This window comes from Pinus tabuliformis, chromosome 8 (assembly GCF_031772625.1).
Source record: "Pinus tabuliformis cultivar Carrire ecotype Pingquan chromosome 8, CPIR1, whole genome shotgun sequence".
NCBI lineage: Eukaryota > Viridiplantae > Streptophyta > Pinopsida > Pinales > Pinaceae > Pinus > Pinus tabuliformis.
The window spans coordinates 1,691,329,236-1,691,346,834 of NC_142294.1; the positions used below are offsets into that span (position 1 = coordinate 1,691,329,236).

Below are 17,599 nucleotides of genomic sequence, written 5' to 3' on the forward strand. Positions count from 1 at the left end.
CCCTGCTCAATAATGAATGAGAATGGTCTACCAAACTTGTATTTCACCTCCAAAGAATCACTCACAATGTGTAAGACGTGAGCATAAGCTACAAACTGGGCAAATACATGAGAAAACTCATTGGCATACTCAATCCCTTGATTGTGCAAGATCTGATGCACAACTATAGTCACAACTGATAACAATCTGATTCTCTAACACCTGTCCCTGCTGAACTGAACATGCACTGACATGCAACTGAGTTAACTGATGTATTCTATAGTTGTATTATGAGTTAATAATTAGTTTAACAACTCATCATTAGTCTATTTGCAGTTAGACTAACTACAACTAGTTTAACCAAGTCAAACTGAACACAACTCCATCAACTCCACAATCAACTCCACCAAACTCAATTGATTGAGTTCTAACTGAAGTCATGCATGCAACAACTCAACTGACTCATAAGAAAAACGTACTTCCTTCTGACAGCTGCATGGGCCACATCTGTAGCTCAAACTGAAGTGCTCTAAGAGAATAAGATCAAGTTTATAGTCCAAATATTATTATGAGACAATAATATTTGACTTTTCTATTTTTGACAGCCAGTCTAAAAATAGACTTTGATCACCCACACTGTGGTCACCCACACTTTGGTCACCCACATTGTGATCACTCACACTGTGATCATCCACACTGTGATAAAAAATAGAACTTGCGCCATAATTTGCCGGCGGGCCCACTTAGTGAAGGCGACTCTTTTCACTAAGCTCCATCATCTTGTTGCAATCTCAACACCTATAACTCAATGACACTTCTAGAATCCGTGATTTACATAATAACAAGTCTTACAAATCAAAAACTAACTCTAGGAATAGGCCTGACCATCCCCAACTAGGACTGACATTCTATCAAACTCTTAGCATCAATGCAATCCATAGGAAACGAATACAAGACAGAGCATAAATGACTGATAAATCATATGATACTTGACAAGAAGGATCACCACCCTCTTCCCTTAAATGTTTTGACACCAATTAGGTCTTGCATACATTATCCTTTCAGTTACAAGTAAATACATGAAATAACCATGGAAATAACTAGTCATATAGCCATGCTTATAACCAGCATTAAACCATGAAAATTACATTACAGTGAGATAATAGTCATTAAATCCACATATGAATAAGTACAAAAGCAAGATAACTTAGCTTTTATTAAACATAAACAAATCCGACTAGGTTCAGGACTTCCATGTACCACCTGACTGTAGACATGGTTGAACCAAATCTTTCTTTCAGGTCAGTCACCCCCATGCCATATTCCAAGCATGAATGTGGGATCTCATGGATAAACCAATCCAAAAACAACCAAGGGAATCCAGAGGTTAAACCACCTCCACCCTCACCAAACCGCAATCTCACCAAAACCAACACCAAGATCACAAAACCAAATTGAGCTAGGAATGAGACCGAACTCCCTCACTATCCTTGAGGAATTTTCCGTCTCATTGTCTCTTAGGCTTTATTGCAATCCACACCAGATAACCACGAGCAATCCCTACTCCAATAAGTACATTTGCAAACATCTTATAGAAAATTAGAAAAATAGTGTTTACAAAGGAACCTTGAGAAAGTTATTAGCTATCAAGTTCACTTTATATAACCCTTGAGAAAGATGTTTTCTATTAAGTTCACTTTCTATTAATTCATAGTTGATGCTAATAGTCCTCATTCAATATGGTTGCACTTGTTTTTTAAGCTTCTACATTCTTGTTGAGATAGTTGCTTCATCACAAATTCCATTTTAATTTTAGATGTAGATGCATGCTTTCATATATAATATTTATCAACAAAAAATTGACCCAAGTTTTTAAAGCCTACCTTGATACTATATTTTACCAAAAAACACAAGTTTTATGTTCACCAATCTTATTGTCATGAAATATATAGAATATGAAAAGATTGCATTGTGCACAAACTAGTTTGCGGAAGAAATGTGGTCAAAAAGTTATCTAGTGCATTAATACAGGGCATTGATGACAAGAGGTAGATCAATGTATAAGATAGAGGAAGATAGCATTATGCACAAACTCATTTTCCCAAAAAACATTGTCCGGAAGTTCTATTGAAATATTATTAATCCAACATTGATAATAATTGGCTGTTGCATGAAAGATTTCACCGAAACAAAATCCAAAATTTGAAAATATTAAATCCTAATTCCAAGGAAATTTTCTTATTTGTAAACATCCAAATAAAAAAATTAGTGTACATTTAAAATGGATATCTCACGTTTACATGTCAAATATCTCCTCTCAAGCTTGCACTAGAGAGAGGAGAATCTAGCAAGTTGTCTTTAAAATAAAAATTGGTTGTATTGCTCAACACCAACCATTATCAAAAATATTGAACCTGGTGCTTCACATAATGGAAGACATGTCATTCGAAGCCATAACCAACGAGTCGTCAACTTCCCAAATCTAGGTCAGTTGGTCAACAACATGAAACAATGAAGATTGCCTCGACCCAGTAGCAAATATGAAGATTTAATGCTTCCAATTAGTTTGCCTACGTTGCCAACTAGGTTGCATTGACTCAAGGCTTAAGCATAAAAACACGATGAACGAGCTAATGAATTACATCTAATATTGTGGATATGGAAAGACCGGACCTTAATAATTTCTAGATGCATTTCATAATAAATAAATAAAATGTAGTAGCACGTAAATTGTATAAATCCAAGTAAATAGAGGAGTGAACTTACAAAATGAAGGAAGGAGCACAAAATGGAAACGGATGAAGGGCCAATGGTGTCAACATGGGCCTTCAGAGCAACTAGAGCCATAACTTTCACAGGATAATGGTTTCTCAATGTGATGTAGAAACACTAAATACTAAAGATGAACATAGTGAAAGGACAATACTGAACAGTAAACAAAAATTGACAAGTACCAAAAAATACTAAAGACAAGTACCAAAAAATACTAAACTATATCTAGCAAAGGCAGAAGGGGGCAATGCTGAACAGCGAATAGAAGCTGGCATTACAAGGTAATCATTGGTTGAGGTAAAATGAATAGTTATCAAGGATCGAGGGGTTTAAGAAGCCCACCTGAGAGACACAAACAGAAAATGTTTGCCCAAATCAACATGGAAAGAGCATCTCAATTTCACCACAGGAAATAAAGGCTAATGGGATTTCTAGTTACTAGTTAACAATGAGATTCATCCAGTATTATCTAAACAAGTTGGGGAATTTGACTATTATGAAGAGCCTCATAATGTCCGTCAAGAGGGTAAATATGTTCCATTAAAGGTCTGGTCAACCAGCATGTCTGTTCTACATCAAGACACTGTTGGGAAATTTGTCATGACATGTACACCATCATTTTAAGGAGAGGATCATTCTCACACGAAATTTGTGTCCTCGATCCTCTTGGTCTACCCTTATGACCTGCAATTTATTTTTTCTTAATAGAATTGGAAGTATATTATTCACATGATCTTGTTTTGATGTTGAAAATACTCGGTGTGCTTTAAATGTTACCTTGTTGCATGGCATCCTTTGTCTGTATGCATTTTCTATGGTTGAAGTGTAACAGTTTTACTTTTTATTTCTTTTCTTCTATTTAAATATTCATTATTCCATGATAAGAGTCTGAGTGGCACATTAAAAAGTACTTTTGTATGCACTGTTGAAACGTGTTTGAGATATAAAATGCAAAGTGCATTTTTGTCTGCAGCTTGGAAGTAACTCTAATTTATAGTGCATAAGGTCACTGCCTTTTGATGTTTAACCTCCTTGTAACATTCATAGTCAGACTAAAGTTTAAACCAAAAAAATATATTATAAGATTTCACCATAATTGCGCACTTCTCAATGATGCATATTTACTTTGATAAGCAAGTTTAACTTACTATCAGAAGGGAGAAATGCTTTCTGGACGCACCTCAGCGCAAAATAGGTTAATTTCATGTCTTAGGAAGAATGATTCGATCTGTATGATGACCTGAATCCCTCAAATGAAGATACCTCTTTGAGACATAATTCGAAGGTAAAACTAGAACTTTTAATTCTTATCTTGCTACATACGTTTATATCATCAACCTGGCTTGATGTTGGACTGAACAATTAAATGCTTTTGCTCAATTTTGGAATATATCCACCAGAATTGCATTATTATTTTTGTTACCCATAACATTGTACTATCCTCTCCTCTATTCTGAATCTCTTTGTGGAACATAGGATTAACCAGGAGGGCCTAACATGCAACTTCTTCACTCATTATGCTATCTGTAGGTTTGGACTAAGTTGCAAATTTGACAATTTCATGGGACACTTAAATTAGATTAGACTTAACAGATTCATTAGATTATCTTTAGACTTAACAATTGAATCTGCTGGAGGAAATTGTCCAGAACAATCTTCTACATCAGAAGCTAGTCAACAGCCTTCTGGTGTTGAAAATGTAGGAATAGATTCATAGTGTTCCACTTCAAGAACAAAAGTGGCCTTTTACGTTTTTTGCAAAGTTGACAGAGTCTACAGGTTTAAATGTGATTGAGGTGCCTTATCCAGTCAACTGGGTGCATAAGCCAAGCTAACATTGTCTGTTCAGGATCCAGGGCATTGATTGACTAAGCAACAGGTAATTTCTTGCTGAGTTGTAACCGGGGTTGCCATGAATTTGACGGACATTATGAAGCTCTTTATAATGGTCGAATTCCCCAACTTGTGTAGATAAGACTGGATGAATTTCATTGTAACCTTGTCAAAAACAATCTTTAACCATGGTATGTAAGTGTAGAGACCAAAATATGATAGAAACGATCAAAATCTGATAGAAAATATAGGGTCTTTTATGTTGTTCAAACAATTATTTTGACTATAAAATATTCTCCATACAAATAGAATATATTCTGAAAAGAATTGTAAAATTTAGCAAGAAAGATTAGTTCTCATTTTCAATCTAGAAAACAGATCAGTTGCTATCGTTCATGTCACCTTATTCTTGAAGGACACTTACCTTTAGTTCTTGCAGATGCGATGCTGCAGCCTGGCATTTCACATTAAGCAAACACGAAATTTCATATTTTTGTCCCAAATAATATTATAAATAAAGGTACACTATTTCTGAGATCCCTAAGCTATTGGAGGAAAAGTTCCCCAAGCCACACCACTGAGGGCTGAAAAGGCAATAACATGGGATTGCAAATCATAATTCTGGTGCAATATGCAGTAGATGAATTACACAGTTCTCACTTCCAGCAAAGACTATTATTAACAACATGACACATTTACAAGTGGTGACAACAGCAAATTTCGGTATTCTAGTCAGAATGGAAGCTTAGAGGTAGCACTTCAAATCAGCCATGCAAAGGAACTTAAACTAATTGATCTTAACACACTGTGAGATGTAGATCCAATGTGTGGTTTCCATTTTAAGCAATAGGTATTGTCATTCGAGCTTCATATGTGCAAGCAACTGATTAGGAAGTGACCCTAGTCCAAAAAATTTAGGAATATAGCAAAAGAAGCAGAGGGCTTCTAAATTGGAGGATGGTTAAACCAACACCTTTTGCCACAGCCACAAAGTACAGTTAGATTCAGCAGACCTCTCTGGATAAGGTCCGATCTCTGCTTCCATAATCTCATGTTGTTGTTGTAGATTAATTTACCACATAGCCTCTGAAATACATAGTGTTCATACAGTTAGACGACGTTCAATGCGATAACATCAATCCCAGTGAGGCAAGTTCCCATGTTAAGTTTTAAGACAACCCGATGCCATGTTGCCAGGTCAATGCACATATGGTCTTATGTCCTATTATAGCGAATCTGGATAAACTACTTATATGACATCATGAAAAGTCGTCAATTTCTCAAACAACCCCTCGCACCCATATGAGACCCAGAGTGAGGATCACTGCAGACTGTTAAAGTTTGTCACATGGTACAAAATTACTGAATGCAGTTGACGGCTAATTTAATCGACTGTTTAATTGTACCTTAAACTTCCCATAAGCAATTCGGCATTAGCAACTCAACCACTAGAGAAAACCATGAGTAGACCCTCCATCAATTCACACCCATAACAGAGCTTCATAGTATTTATATGAACGCTGGCAAGTTCTATACTAGTAGGTGCTATTACAGTAAGTTCATCTATTTTACCTAAATTAGGAATTGTGACTATTGGAAGCAAATGCTAACACTAATTTCCATAAAACAATTCCTCAAGACCACTTGAGACAGACAATTCAGCTAATGTAAACTGCGACAAAGGCAGATACATTGTATAGTATTTGAAAGCCTTAACAACCTTGAAATCACTAATAGCATATCAGATGAATCTGCAACTCACCGCTGTTATTATTTGCAAGGTCCACTTTATCAATGTCAAATGACAACTCACTAACCATTTTAGCAAACCAATTCTAGGTTATATATGTGAGCACTGTCAATGTTATTTACCTGGGGGGCTACACTCGTTGCAAGTACACACCAACTGCTAGGCCAAACCCATTTCAGACTGAACAACTAGTGCATTTAATAAAGATGTATCATCCACTAAGCACTAAATCAGATGTGTTTTCATATTTAACACATAGTGCACTTTTCTGGAAATTTCAATTGGATGATTCCATCAACACAGCCACCAAGCTTGTTTCAGATTGCCTGCCTAGCCTATAATTACCAAAGTTCCCACTGCACTTCATCAATTGCAATTTACTCCCTATTACTAAATCTTGCCAGGTGCATTTCAGCAATATCGTTACAGATTGTTATTTGTGGCTGAATATGTCACAACAGCAATATCAAACTTTTTTGAAGATGTCATGAAATATTCTATTGGGATTTTTCGAGTGTGCAGTCCTTGCATAAGATAAGATAATTATATTTATGTCTAACTAATGACCATAAAGTAGGTCAAAAAGACTAAATAAATCTTGCCATGTGCATTTCAGCAATATCGTCACAGACTGTTATTTGTGGCTGAATATGTCACAACAGCAATATCAAACTTTTTTGAAGATGTCATGAAATATTCTATTGGGCTTTTTCGAGTGTGCAGTCCTTGCATAAGATAAGATAATTATATTTATGTCTAACTAATGACCATAAAGTAGGTCAAAGAGACTGTTGAGTACAATGATGTCCATAAAATGCGGAAGAACCAAACGGTCTTCTGTAAAAAAAATACAATGGATGAATATAAAAAATACAATGCAGGAACATAAAAGATACAATGTATGGAATGCCCTGACAGAGAAGATCTAGGGGCTAATGGGTCATCAAACCCATCTCTCTCCTAATATGAAACCACTAAATAACACTGAAAAAAAAAATACACAAAATTTACTGGCCGAGTGGGAAGTGGGTGCGGACTGTCCACTAACTCATGGAGGCTCATAGTGCATCCATTATAGTGGCACATGAAATCATATCAGGGACAAGATGGACCTCTATATTTCATCTGTTTGTACAATTTTATTGCCTCCTTTAGATTACCCACTTTGCAGAGTCCATTCATCAATGCGGTGTATGTGACAACATCAAGGCTCTGACCTTGGCGTTGCATCTAATAGAAGATCTGTTGAGCTTCATCTGTCCTATTATGCTTGCAAAGCTAGTGTACTAATGTACGATACGTAACTAAGTTAGGCCTGCAGCCTTTCTCTGGCATCTCTCGAAGAAGTTCCCCTGCCTTCTCCGGATTACCCGCTCTGCAAAATCCATTTATAAGTGTACTTTGTGTTATTTGATCAGGAGGAAAGCCTATTTTCACCATAACATCTAATAACCCGAGAGCTTCCTGAAGCTTGTCTTCTTTGCCAAGACCATCAATAACAGTGTTGTATGTGATAACATCTGGATTGCACCCTTTGTTTAGCATCTCATGAAGCACTCTGGTGGCCTCCTGCCATTGCCTTTCCTTACATAAACCATTGATAAGTGCATTGTATGTGAAAAGGTTAGGGCATATGTTTTTCGCAGACATTTCAGAGAAGAGCTTCCCCACTTCAGCCAACTTGCCTTCCTTACATAAACCATCAATAAGTGCATTGTAGGTAACAACATGGGGGCATATGTTTCTCCCAGCCATTTCAAAGAAGAGCTTCGTTGCCTCATCCAACTTGCCTTCCTTACATGAACCATCAATAAACACATTTCATGTAACAACATCGTGGATATGTTTTTCTCAGACATTTCAGAGAAGAACTTCCTCCCCTCAGCCAACTTGCCTTCCTTACATAAACCATCAATAAGTACATTGTATGTGACAACATCAGGGCATATGTTTCTTCCAGACATTTCAGAGAAGAGTTTCCTTGCCTCATCCAACTTGCCTTCTTTACATAAACCATCTATAAGTACACTATATGTGACAACATTAGGGTACATGTTTCTCTGGAACATTTCAGAAAAAAGCTTCCTTGCATCGTCCAACTTGCCTTCCTTACATAAAGAATCAATAAATGCATTGTATGTGACAACATAAGGGTATATATTTCTCCCATACATTTCAGAAAAGAGCTTCCTCGCCTCATCCAACATGCGTTCCTTACATAAACCATCAATAAGCGAACTGTACGTGACCACATTAGGGGATATGTTTTTCTGAGGCATTTCAGAGAAGAGCTTCATTGCCTCGTCCAACTTGCCTTCCTTACATAAACCATTAATAAGTGCATTGTATGTGACCACATTAGGGGATATGTTTTTCTCGGACGTTTCAGAGAAGAGCTTCCTTGCCTCATCCAACTTACGTTGTTTACATAAACCATTAATAAGTATATTGCATGTAATAAGATTCGGATTAGACCCCTCTTTTATCATCAGATACAGTAGTTTGTTGACTTCTTAGAGCTTACTTTCTTTGCATAGCCGATCCATGAGCCTTGTTAAATGTGAATGTGTCAGGCTCATGGCCATTTTGCAACATAACAGCTAACAACCCGAATGCCTTGTGGGATTTCCCGGCATTGCAGAGCGCCTATTAGGGTATTATATGTAACATGACTACGCTCTTGTTTTTTGGATTTCATTTGGTTGAAAACCTTGATAGAGTCCTCCACTCTGAACTTCCTGCAAAGCCCTTTGATGAGGGTATTGAAGGTTACGAAATTTGGAACATACCCATGTGCTTCGATTCCTTCAAACACTTTGAACGCGTAATCCATTCTACCTGTTTGACAGTGAATTGATGATAATGTTCAAAGTTATGAGATCTGGGATAATGTCGGCTTCAATCATAAGACTATAAATAGACAATGCAGATTCATGTTGATTCCGTCGAAGCAAGCTACTTAACAAGAGACTGCAGGGGATGAGAGTGGGGCTGGATGTTGATTTAGGTGAAAGCAAGTGCTTGAAGGTATCCAGTGCGTCTTGAAGTTTGTTGTTGCGACAGAGTGTTTTAATGCGGGTGTCTGCAGTGGCGCTCAAAGTGCGGAAGGAAAGACGATAAATGGAGGTGTTATTGTTGCAGAGGGAGACCACTGTGTTCCTCGTTGTAGTGGCAACCTAATGAGGAATGAGATTGAAACCCTAATTTGTTGAAGGTTTTATTTATGTGAGTTGTAGATCATAAAACCAATCTAGATCTTAAATCTGGATTTACCAAGGGTCTAGAGGATCAAATTTCTTTTCACTTGTAAAAGATATGTTTGGATCCCAAGAGATTGGATATTTGGGGAATCCAAGGGTCTAGAGGATCAAATTTCTTTTCACTTGTAAAAGATATGTTTGGATCCCAAGAGATTGGATATTTGGGGCTTGGTAGATCCGGATTTAAGATGGATCTAGGATGGGTTAATTTCCTCTTTAAATAGGCTATATTTCACATGAATACCATGGGTAAATACCATTAATTCTCAATATCATAGGTCATTTTTATTTTTATTTCTATTATTATAATCATTTTTATTTTTATCATTATTTTTACGGGTTATTTTTATTTTTTACTTTATTTTTACCAAGTTAAAATGTTTAGTTTACATTACATTAATCTTTTAATTTAATTTAATTAATTTTTATATAATTTGACTTAGTCAAAATGTTAAATATTACATTACAACATCTCTACCATACTAGGCTAGAGTGCCTCTTGCTTAAATATTTCACATTACCACATTTTATGGCCATGTTCCAAAAAATGTGTTTTAGTCATACAAAAAACATAACAGGAAATTAGCAAACACATACTTAAAGTTCACGTGACATTGCCTAATTCATGAATATATACCATAAGTCCCTTGTCTTGTCCTTGAAAAAAACAGTGTAGAATATACTCCCCGGATGTTGATGTAGACCTTTTTTGGATAGCTCATCGACAACAGTGTTCTACTCAGATATATGTGGGAGAAAGACAAATCCAGGAATTCCCCCTGAATCTCTTTGATACTCTACAACTAGTTTATAAGCTTGTGGTGTTCAAAAGTTGTACGACCCTGAAACCAATTTATGGCCACCTTTGAATCTCTGAATACCACCAAATTGTCAATGGAGAGCCATTTTGCGCAAAATAATACTCCCCAAAGAGAAATGACCCATGCACAAATGTTTGTACCCTGACCGCAATTTCACATAAAATGAAAACAAAGTTCTGGATTGATAACAATATATACCCCACACCCACAGTTCCCACTGTTGGTTGCCCCATCAAAAAAGCCAACAAGGAATCTGTCCCATATGTTAATGAGGTGAATACATCTCGTGTGCTTCTGATTAACCATTGAGACATACTCATTGAAGTATGCAACAATGGAATAACAACACTGCTAATATCCCAACTAGATCCCTGGAAAATATGGGCATTCCTCTAGAGCCAGAATCCTCAAAAAAGAATAAAGGAAGGGAACACCACTCTATGTATTCCATGAGCCAATTTTTCACGCAAACAACAATGGAAACAGTGTCCCAAGTTGGCTTCAACATTAGAATATTCAATACACCCAACCAGGTAGAAATTGCAAGTGGGCATTGTAAAAAAAGATAAGCCACGTCTTCATTAGCAGAGGCGCACAAAACACACATCACTGGTCCATAGAAATGATGTCTGCTTAAATTTTGCCACATCAGAATCTTATTCCACCATAATAGCCAGCCAAAACACTTGAGTTTTAATAGACAGTTCCATTTCCAGATTTTTCTAATAAACCTCAAGGAGTCACTCTTCTGAAGAACAAAAGTGATGTGGTAATAGGCCTTGTGTGCATAAATCTGCCCATTTTTAGTACATTCATCCCATTTACAGGTTTCCCTCTTTTTCTTTTAATGTTAAGCCATCCATGTATAAGTTTTGTATGTAAGAATCCCATTTCACAACCAACACACCATATAGACCAAGTTGTTTAGAGTTGCACCATGAAGGATATGAATAAGGCGAACTAGGATTCAGAAAGCTCTGATTTAAATAATATATCCCCATGTTGTGTATATGTCGAATGAGATGTACCAGCAGAATGTGGTCCCCCTCAAATACCCTAATGGGATTTACGCCTATTTCCACCTTATTTCCAACCCCAACATACCATTTAAGATTTCCAATCAGTCAATTTTTTATTTTAGTCATACTAGACCAAATGCATGAGGGCATTTTTTAAACCACGGCCCCAGTCTGAATCAATGCCCATAGAGACAATATTTTTAAATATTTTGCAACTATAATACTCTGCCAAATACCACAACCATTGAGAGCATGCTAAAGGTTCTTTATCACTAAAGCCCAACCAAAATATTCAATATTTAAAATACCTCAACCTCCATCCTCCTCCCTTTTCCAGATGCTTTCCAAGCGAGCAAGATGAAATTTTGGTGGGTCCCTTGAACCTGCCTTGATAAAATTAGAAATAGTTGAATTGATCTTGTTGATAATAACCTTTGGTGAAAGGTAGAGGTGCATCCAGTATACATAAATACCTTGTAGGAATGATTGAACAAGAGTCAGCCAACCCCCCAAAGTAAGTCATTTATGCGACCACAGAGACACCCTTCGCTCGATATTTCTCCATTAATCAATTTCAATCCTTAATTCCATATTTATTAGGCTTTAGAAAAAATATGAAATAATTGAAACCTTTGTCTAATGGTGCAACATTTATCGGACCCAGAGATGTTAGAAATATGCATGACGGATGGGTCATCTCAGGAGGCAACAATTAATGTTGATTTTATTGTATTCATGAAAAGACTTGATGCCTCACCAAATGAGGATACAAATCTAATGCAAATAGGTCCATTCCAGAATAGATATCACTCCCATAAGTAGTACATCATCCACAAATATAAGTTGAGTGATTGATATATTGCAAGTAATCGAAAAACCACAAAATAAACCCAATGTGAGTGCCTTAGAAATTGTCTTGCTCAAACCATCAATAACTAGTAAAAATAGTAGAGGGGATAAAGAATACCCTCGACAAAGCTCGTGGGAAGCAATGAAAAAATTAGATGGAGCACCATTAATAAGAATTGCATAATTAACTAGAATAACACAAGCCATGATCCAAGCAATATTCATCACATACAAGCAAATTTTATGTAAGACCAATCTTAAGAAATCCCAATCGACGAAATCATAAGCCTTGATAAAATCCAATTCCATTAACATAATTGGTTTTTTCTTCACCTTGATGGTATGGATACATTCTTGTGCAATCGCCACAGCGTCTTAAATCAATTGATTCTCCAGGAACCCAAATTAAGCCTCTGAAATGCACCTGGATAAAGTAGTCTTTATACACATAGCAATAATCTTGGAGATGAGCTTATAGAGTGTATTACAAAGAGAGACGGGACGGAAATCCACAAACGAATCTGGCACCAAAACTTTGGGGATCAATGCAATAAAAGTAGATATGATGGCCCTAAAAATATTTTCCAGGAAAAGAAGAGATCATTCTTTCTAATAAAGAAAAGAAGTATAGTCACTGAGATCAACTCTTACATCTTCAACAACTAGTTGGGAACTGTAATAAGGAGCATAAATAGACATTTAGCCCAGGAGAAAAAAAAAATGTACCCAAAACTAAACACCAACTATTCCATCAGCTACAGAAGGATTAGATACTACAAGGACTTTAATTACTGAGGTATCCAAGACCAAAAAAGTTATAGGCAATACATAAATAGCCTCAAGGACACAAACGTTGACTCACAAAAAGAAAAGTCAAAAGACTAGACCACTAATATCTATACATATAGGCGAAAAATGACTAAGAAAATTGGAGAGGCAGAAGCTAATGGTTAGGAGGGGCCGGAAAGCACCCTCTCCACTGAAGTTGGTTGTCCTAGATTTTTTCCACAATGATTAAATCTTCATCTTCACCTCTTTTCGATAAATCATTTGCCCTACAAAACAACTCTTTATGAACATGTTGGAAGATAGATGTTGAAAGTGTTCTTTCAAGAATTTAATTCTCTCCTTCCTGCAAAAAATAACATTAACTTTAAGTTGATAGCTCCCTTTAAGCCACCTTACCACACACTGAGAGTCTCCTTGAGCATGAAGTGAAACCACTTTAATGGAAGCAACAACCAAGGGTCCACCAAGAAATATAATTATATTTGCTTTTGTATTGGAACCCATCCACGTGTTCATATAAATATGCAATGTGGTATTTCCGTAGAGATTTGTAATAGCTCCTCCGTCGAAGACTCCATTTTGTTGTGCTCCATCAAAGAATCCAGAGTTGTACAAAGAGAAATCCAAGGGAGAAGCAATAAGGCATTATGTTCTAGGCTTCTTCTATCTCAAATAGTCATGGAAAAAACCAAGAATTTAGGGCAAGATACCGTGGATGTTGATAGGGTGGTTTTCAAAGATCAATTTGTTACGAGTTTTCTAGATTCCCCAAGCCACATAAAATGGAAGGGATTTATGATTCCACATATTTTAGTCTCACCAAGAAATTTTTGTCTCCAAGTAACTCACTGGACCTGAAAGTTGAAAGTTGAGGCTCACAAGGACTTCCTACCACATAGTAGCAACGAAATCACATTGGAAAAATAGATGTTCATTTTTTTCTGGACCTCTCTTACATAGAACAAAAGCATTAAGCCCCATGAACCCACGACGAGATAGGTTTTCCCACATTAGAATCATGTTTTCCAACACCAAGGAAGTAAAACTTTTAATTTTTTTAGGAATGTCCCAACTCTAGATTTTATGACTCTACCATTTCACCTATGGGACAAAGTTTTTTGGTGTGATCGTTGCATAGGCTAGATTGGGTGAAATTTGACCTGTTGCTAGATTTTTTTTCCAAACAATGGCATCCTTACTATCATTAGGAATGAGACCACCTCGGGACAATTTTAGGATGAAGCCCTCCCACTCCATTGCTAGATTACCCTGCACACCTAGATTCGTTGAAGTCTTACATCTGCCATTGAAGTTGTTTGGAGCCTAGCCTAAATGTGTGATTAAGCATTGTTATGCCATCTGCATTAATTTGATTAATAAGATCTTGTGACAATCTGGAATAAGAGCTAAGAAGGTAGCATTGATTTCCCCTGTAACCTAAGTTACTAGTAATTCACACCTCTTCAACAACTTTTAAAGTTATGAACCGATCAAATCAGAGAAGGCTAAATAGAACTCAACAGACCAACCATCCCGCCCAGGACTTTTATCTCCGGCAAAAGAATTGAGAACCATTTTGATTTCATCCATGGAAATAAGTTGACCAATCCTTGATGATTCCTTCCCTAGGAAGAATTTATGAAAAATTTTGAGGGCTTTGAGTTGTTCCTAAGTATTGTCACCACTCGGATATTTAAATAAACCAGAAAAGTGAGCCCTAGTTTCCATTTCCAGATCCAGTTGTGTGTTCACTAGATTTCCTTCACCGTCGAGAAGGTCTCAGATGGCATTCATATTCCTTCGATGGGAAGTATATTTTTGAAAAAAAATTGTGTTTCTATCACTTTGTTTAATCCATATGGCACGACTTTTTAAGCACCATATTTCTTATTTTGCTTCAAGAATGCTTTCCTTCTCAACCAAAGAGCATAGGTTACTTTTAATATCATCCGAGAAAACTGAGAAAATAAAATTAGAGCATTTGTTATTAATCATTTCCTCTAAATAATTTAACTCACTTTGTTGATCTTGGAGATGTTTTCCAACCCTGGATAGTTTGACATGTTTTTTAATATAATACATTTTGTAATATCAATTCTCCATTGCAGAAGACTAGAGAGGATTTCATTTCAGCCAATAATCATAGACTAAGGCTCGAAAGAAATCCCCTTTTAACCAAACATGATTAACTTTAAAGGGAGTCCTCTGTTTCGACAAATCAAAGTTTAGTTGAAGGCCAATCAGAGAGTGGTCTGAGATCTAGTCATGGCGAATCCAGGATCGATATCCTCCAATTTTAGAGACCAAGGAGTTGGTTAAGAGAAATCTATCTAGTTGCTTAGCAACTCCCTCATCCTTGGTTCTACCATTGCTCCAGGTTGATCCCAATGGACAAGGGTGAATGCCCACTAAATTTACATTTGCAATCAACTAAGAAATCATGGGAACACTAAGATATGAGCGACAACCTCCTCCCCAAAATTTCATTGATAGAGGTGGTGAAATTTAAATCACCTGTCAGAATTAGATTTTGAGCATTGAATAATCCACTCTGGACAATATGGTTCTGAAAATCGTCTTGGTCCTGATATGGGCCGTAACAATTGACAAAAATTACTTGACCATCAAAACCCCTGAGAGCACCTTCCAAACTTATTCCATTCGTGGAGGAGAACGACTGAAGAGAGTCTTCCCTAGGGTTCCAAATCATTGAAATACCCTGAGAGCGACCAACCACATTAGTAGTGAAAATACACCAGTCTGGGCATATATTTATAAGGATTTCTTTGGCTTTATCTACAGATACCATGATTTCCTGGAAAGGGATGATTGATGACCTTTGAGACAATACTAGTATGCAGAGGGCTTGGTGCTTGGGAGGCCTCCCAACTCCTTTGATGTTTAAGGAGATAATGATCATAGGAGACCCTCAATAGGGGCATAGATGCTCTAAGGGCCCTAGAAATATCCATAGGATAATAAAACTCCTCAAATAGACCCCCGTGTGGATAAATGTCTCTGTCTAAGTCCTTTTAATTGGCCTCTTCTTCCTAATTGAGACGTTCTAAAAATTGGGAGCAGTTTTTAGAAGTGAGGTAGAGGCATCGCAAGGACCAGGGTAAGTCAGAATCGCTGCGAAGTTGAGGGAAGACAAGGATGAGAAATCCATGGATAATCCCCTCTTATGGGTCTAGATAAAGCTGAAGAGGCGCCTACACAGGGGCAAAAGATGAAATCTTGCAAGAGGTGTGAGACTCCTCCACCATGCGAAGTAGGTCGTGACCCATGATGTCAAAGAAATGTAAAAACAATTACATTGTCAAACCATTTGGACCTAGACTCTTGTCTTTTGCAAAAAATTTAAAACCACCTCCGCTTCCTCGAGAGATATAGGCGAATGAATACGTTGATTATCCTCTGTGGTGAACATATTAGGATACATATGGGAATTATCCAATTGGTTATCAAGGTCCACATCCACCCTGGCTTGATACATCTTCGAAAAATATTCAACGACCCCTTGTAGTTTCAGAAGAGTTACTAAATGTCGACCTCCAACACCAAACAACCCCAAATAGAATTATAACTACGTCAATTAATTGCATATTGGTGGAATAAGTTTGTGTTTTTATCTCCTCCGGACAACCAAATGACGTGACTCTTAAGATGACATTCCTTCCCATGGAGTGCAAGAATCTCCCACTTGTGACATTCTAAAGCCATAATCAACTCCTTTATCTTTTCCGAGAAGTATCCTAGAGCAGAAGGATCATGTAATTCCTTAAATTTTTTATCGATGTCCCATATTTCTAGTGAGTGCTTCTTCTTTTTGTGTCTTTCCCACACATTAATAATGTGCTTTAGATCATATAGCTTTGGTCGAACGACCTCCATTTTTGAAAAAATAGGGTTGTTGACAAGTAAAGACTAGAAATCCTGAACGAGGACATTAAATTTCTTATCTTGCAACCATGTGTGGTTAGATTTATTTGGGAGACATGCCACAGGGGCACACAAATCCCCTTTGATTAATTGTGCATAGTATGTTTGATGTATGAAATCCATCTCTTTGATGTGTGTGATGTCCAAGGGAGCTGGAGGTGGGAGCAAGGGATGGAGGGTGTCTGGATGGAATTTGGTTGTAGGGGTTGGCATATACTTATGGATTCAAAGTGTTGTTAGTATAATAGTATCTCAAGACAAAGTGATCGTCAGATCGTTGTTTATCTAGGTTTGAAGTGACTGACTCCACCATTGGTTTTTCCTGTCTTCGGGAAGACGGGCTTTGTGAACCATTGAAGTATTTATTATTATTATTTACTTGAGTTGGACGAGTCTTCCTGGTTATAGAATCATGTTTATATATATTTAGTTGGTTTAAAAGCCTCTTTTGTAGGTCTTGTTTAATGGTGTTATAGGGGAATTTTAAGGTCTAAAATGAGCCTCCTAAGGAAATTATAAAATAATAGTGGAAATAATAAAATAAGATTAGATTACATCATCAAATTTTAGAGAGAAAAAATAAAA

The 17,599-nt window shown here is 36.9% G+C and overlaps 2 protein-coding genes across 2 annotated transcripts in view; both read right to left on the reverse strand.

The window, feature by feature from the left end:
* Positions 1-9,482, reverse strand: part of LOC149242762 (uncharacterized) — a 34,737-nt gene extending 25,255 nt beyond the window's left edge. Inside the window, 2 exon segments of the mRNA XM_089371002.1 lie at positions 7,622-8,023; positions 8,125-9,482. Of these exon segments, the coding sequence (XP_089227128.1) occupies positions 7,622-8,023; positions 8,125-8,823 (1,101 nt within the window). The 5' untranslated portion in view covers positions 8,824-9,482.
* The window catches only part of LOC149242763 (uncharacterized), a 51,030-nt gene continuing 42,340 nt past the window's right edge, over positions 8,910-17,599 (reverse strand). Inside the window, exon 12 of the mRNA XM_089371003.1 lies at positions 8,910-9,172. Within this exon, the coding sequence (XP_089227129.1) occupies positions 8,910-9,172 (263 nt within the window). The remainder of the gene's footprint in view (positions 9,173-17,599) is intronic.